General features: G+C 43.4%; 1 protein-coding gene across 1 annotated transcript; it reads left to right on the top strand.

The window, feature by feature from the left end:
• The first annotated feature begins 254 nt into the window (after positions 1-254).
• LOC144715468 (protein FLOWERING LOCUS T-like) lies at positions 255-2,145 on the top strand. Its single transcript, XM_078590397.1, has 4 exons — positions 255-873; positions 941-1,002; positions 1,272-1,312; positions 1,767-2,145. The coding sequence occupies exons 1-4, from the start codon at positions 652-654 to the stop codon at positions 1,994-1,996; spliced, it is 555 nt and encodes a 184-aa protein (XP_078446523.1). The 5' UTR covers positions 255-651; the 3' UTR covers positions 1,997-2,145.
• Positions 2,146-2,639: the final 494 nt, after the last annotated feature.

Raw genomic sequence — 2,639 nt, 5'->3', positions numbered from 1 at the left:
ACCGGGACCGTCAAACCCTACTTGTCGTGAACGATAGACATCCATTCGGTCTGTCCAAAGGGTCAGCAGTCCTAGTCCTTCAAGCTTTTGACAGAGAAGGGACAAGGACAAAAATGTAAAAATTAGCAGCGTAACCCATGATGGATTCGACGTGCACAGACGTGGAACCGTCCAGAATATGACAGCCAATTTTCGTGGACAGGAGCAGCGCAAGTTAAGGACGAGAGAGGGATTATTCGCCAAATTTCGCTTTTCCGCGTACATTTCCCCAAGTTACCCTTTCTCTCTCTATTTCTTTTTGCGATGTAACGTTTCTTTCTTGAGTGATGTATCTATCGTGTGCTTCTTCCCCAATGCCTTATTTATTAGGGCTATGCGTTCTTTCGTTCTGGGGTATGCGCTCGCGTTTTCTCCGGGCAGTCTGCTGAGGTTAAGGCTGACGTTGCTTCTGAAGTGAAGAATCTTCATTCCAATGCCGATTGGTCGACCACCGAGCCGAAGACAAGAAGCCCTTCGACGTGGGCCTCGAGGTCTAAACAACGTTATCGATTCGACGTCGTCCACTTCTCGGTGTAGCCTACAAATCAAGGTAGTCGCCTGGTTTCTGGGAACCACTCTTTCTTCCTTCATCGCTGCAAAACGCAGAAAGAGATGGACGCTGATGGCAGCAGCGCAGAAACGATGCAACAGGACTCGCTGTATCTAGGTCGCGTGATCGGCGATGTGTTACAACCGTTCAATAGATCTGTTTCTCTTCGGGTGGATTACAACAGAAGGGTTGTCGTCAACGGTATATCTTTCAAGCCTTCTCCTGTCGCCCGGCGTCCCCGGGTGCAGGTCGGCGGAACCGACATGAGAGTCTTCTACACTCTTGTAACCTCTATCTCTTTATCTCTTTCTTGCCGGTGGACGGGAATGACTTCTTGTCGGCTCTTCGCAGGTGATGGTAGACCCAGACGTGCCAAGCCCGAGCAACCCTTCTCTCAGAGAATACTTACACTGGTGAGGACTGGTTATAGAGATCGAACTAGCTCTCTAGCCTTTGCCATTTAATATATAACATATTTGTTTAGGAGTCCGTTCAAATTCAACATCTGTTAATTTTCGCTGCGTCTCTAATTCTGATGAAATCCAGCACTTATAAAATGGTAACTGGAAAGAATATTCATCCGAATCATATACGATCTTCATCTCATTCTATCCTTCAGCCTTTAGTGCTTTGACACTTATCTGCACAAGGTAACTCACTTTTTCTTTATTTATGTCCACAGGCTTGTAGCAGACATTCCTGCGACAACTACGGCAGAATTCGGTAAAAAAACTCATGGAAACGTTTTCTTGGAGGCTCTGGAGTGCAGGGGTCCATCTCTTACTCGGACTGCATACGGTTTTTTCGTGGACGATTTTTATCCATAATCAACGAACATGTGCTCTATAAGTTGTTTATGCTGGATATTATCTATGGTCCCTATGCCAGTTATCGTCAATGGTTACATTTAAATTTAATCGGCAGCTGATATGTGTACGGGGCCAGTCAAGCCTCAATAGCGATCTGCCTGTTTTTACCACCTCTAACCTTTCATAGATACCATGACTTGATAGATCTTCAAAAGTATTTTCAAAAATTTATTCAAAATGCTGATTCACGCATGGATGTTGATGTCAAAGGATATTGCTGATTAAATTTGGTGCCTTAATTCTTAAAAAAAAAAGGTGCCTTGACGAAAGTCTGCTGAAAGCAGTGAGTTTATTGCGTGCATTTTTAGGGACAGAGCTGATTTGTTATGAGAGCCCGACTCCGACCTCTGGAATCCATCGGCTGATATTTGTGCTGTTTCAACAGCTGGGAAGGCAGACGGTCTTTCCACCTACATTTCGCCACCACTTTAATACTGGTGACTTTGCCCGTCAATACAACCTTGGATCGCCTGTTGCCGCCCTGTACTTCAACTGTCAGAGAGAAGGGGGGACCGGTGGAAGGCGTTTTACTGATTGAGAGTACAGGACGCCTAAGCCAATGTTTTCTTAGGTGTCGCATGTACAATAAAAAGGATGTGTTGCGAGTGCCCATATATCATATTTAGATATCTGTAGATTTCAATCAAGTGCTTCAGTTGTGAGGGTCATGCTGGATCTCTCACAGGGTCGCCGCTTTTGTCCTCAATCAATGAACATCATTTTAAAGTCGCATACCAACATTAAAGGAGGTTCGCAGTTTCAAAAAATTAATCTCACAAATTAAACAATAACGTTTATCGAACTTTGTGGGAAGATGTTAGAATTCAAACAGCATTGACGAAAAGTAAGATAAAACCGTAAGGGTCCAGGTAAGTTATGCTAAACTGATATTTTTTCTTGGGTGATACGTAGCCAAAGGATATAATTTGAACTTAATTCTTGATTCAATCATGAAATGAAAGTATCACTGTCAGAAGTCAATCTGAATTTCTCCTATTGTTCTCAGACTTCTGTTTACTTTCTAATTTGTCAAGAATTTGGTTTTGTAGGTCTTGATCCATGAAAGGCCAATTAAGCATCGACGGGGACGGTCTTTGATCTTTGTGAGATGCCGATATTGAGTTATTTAAGGGCATACTTAGCTACTCCATCGATCAATTGACATCTCACTGATCTCATGG

This window comes from Wolffia australiana, chromosome 2 (genome assembly GCF_029677425.1).
Source record: "Wolffia australiana isolate 7733 chromosome 2, ASM2967742v1".
Taxonomy (NCBI): domain Eukaryota; kingdom Viridiplantae; phylum Streptophyta; class Magnoliopsida; order Alismatales; family Araceae; genus Wolffia; species Wolffia australiana.
The sequence above is the reverse complement of the archived record's forward strand: the minus strand, read 5'-3'. Positions and strand labels throughout refer to the sequence as shown.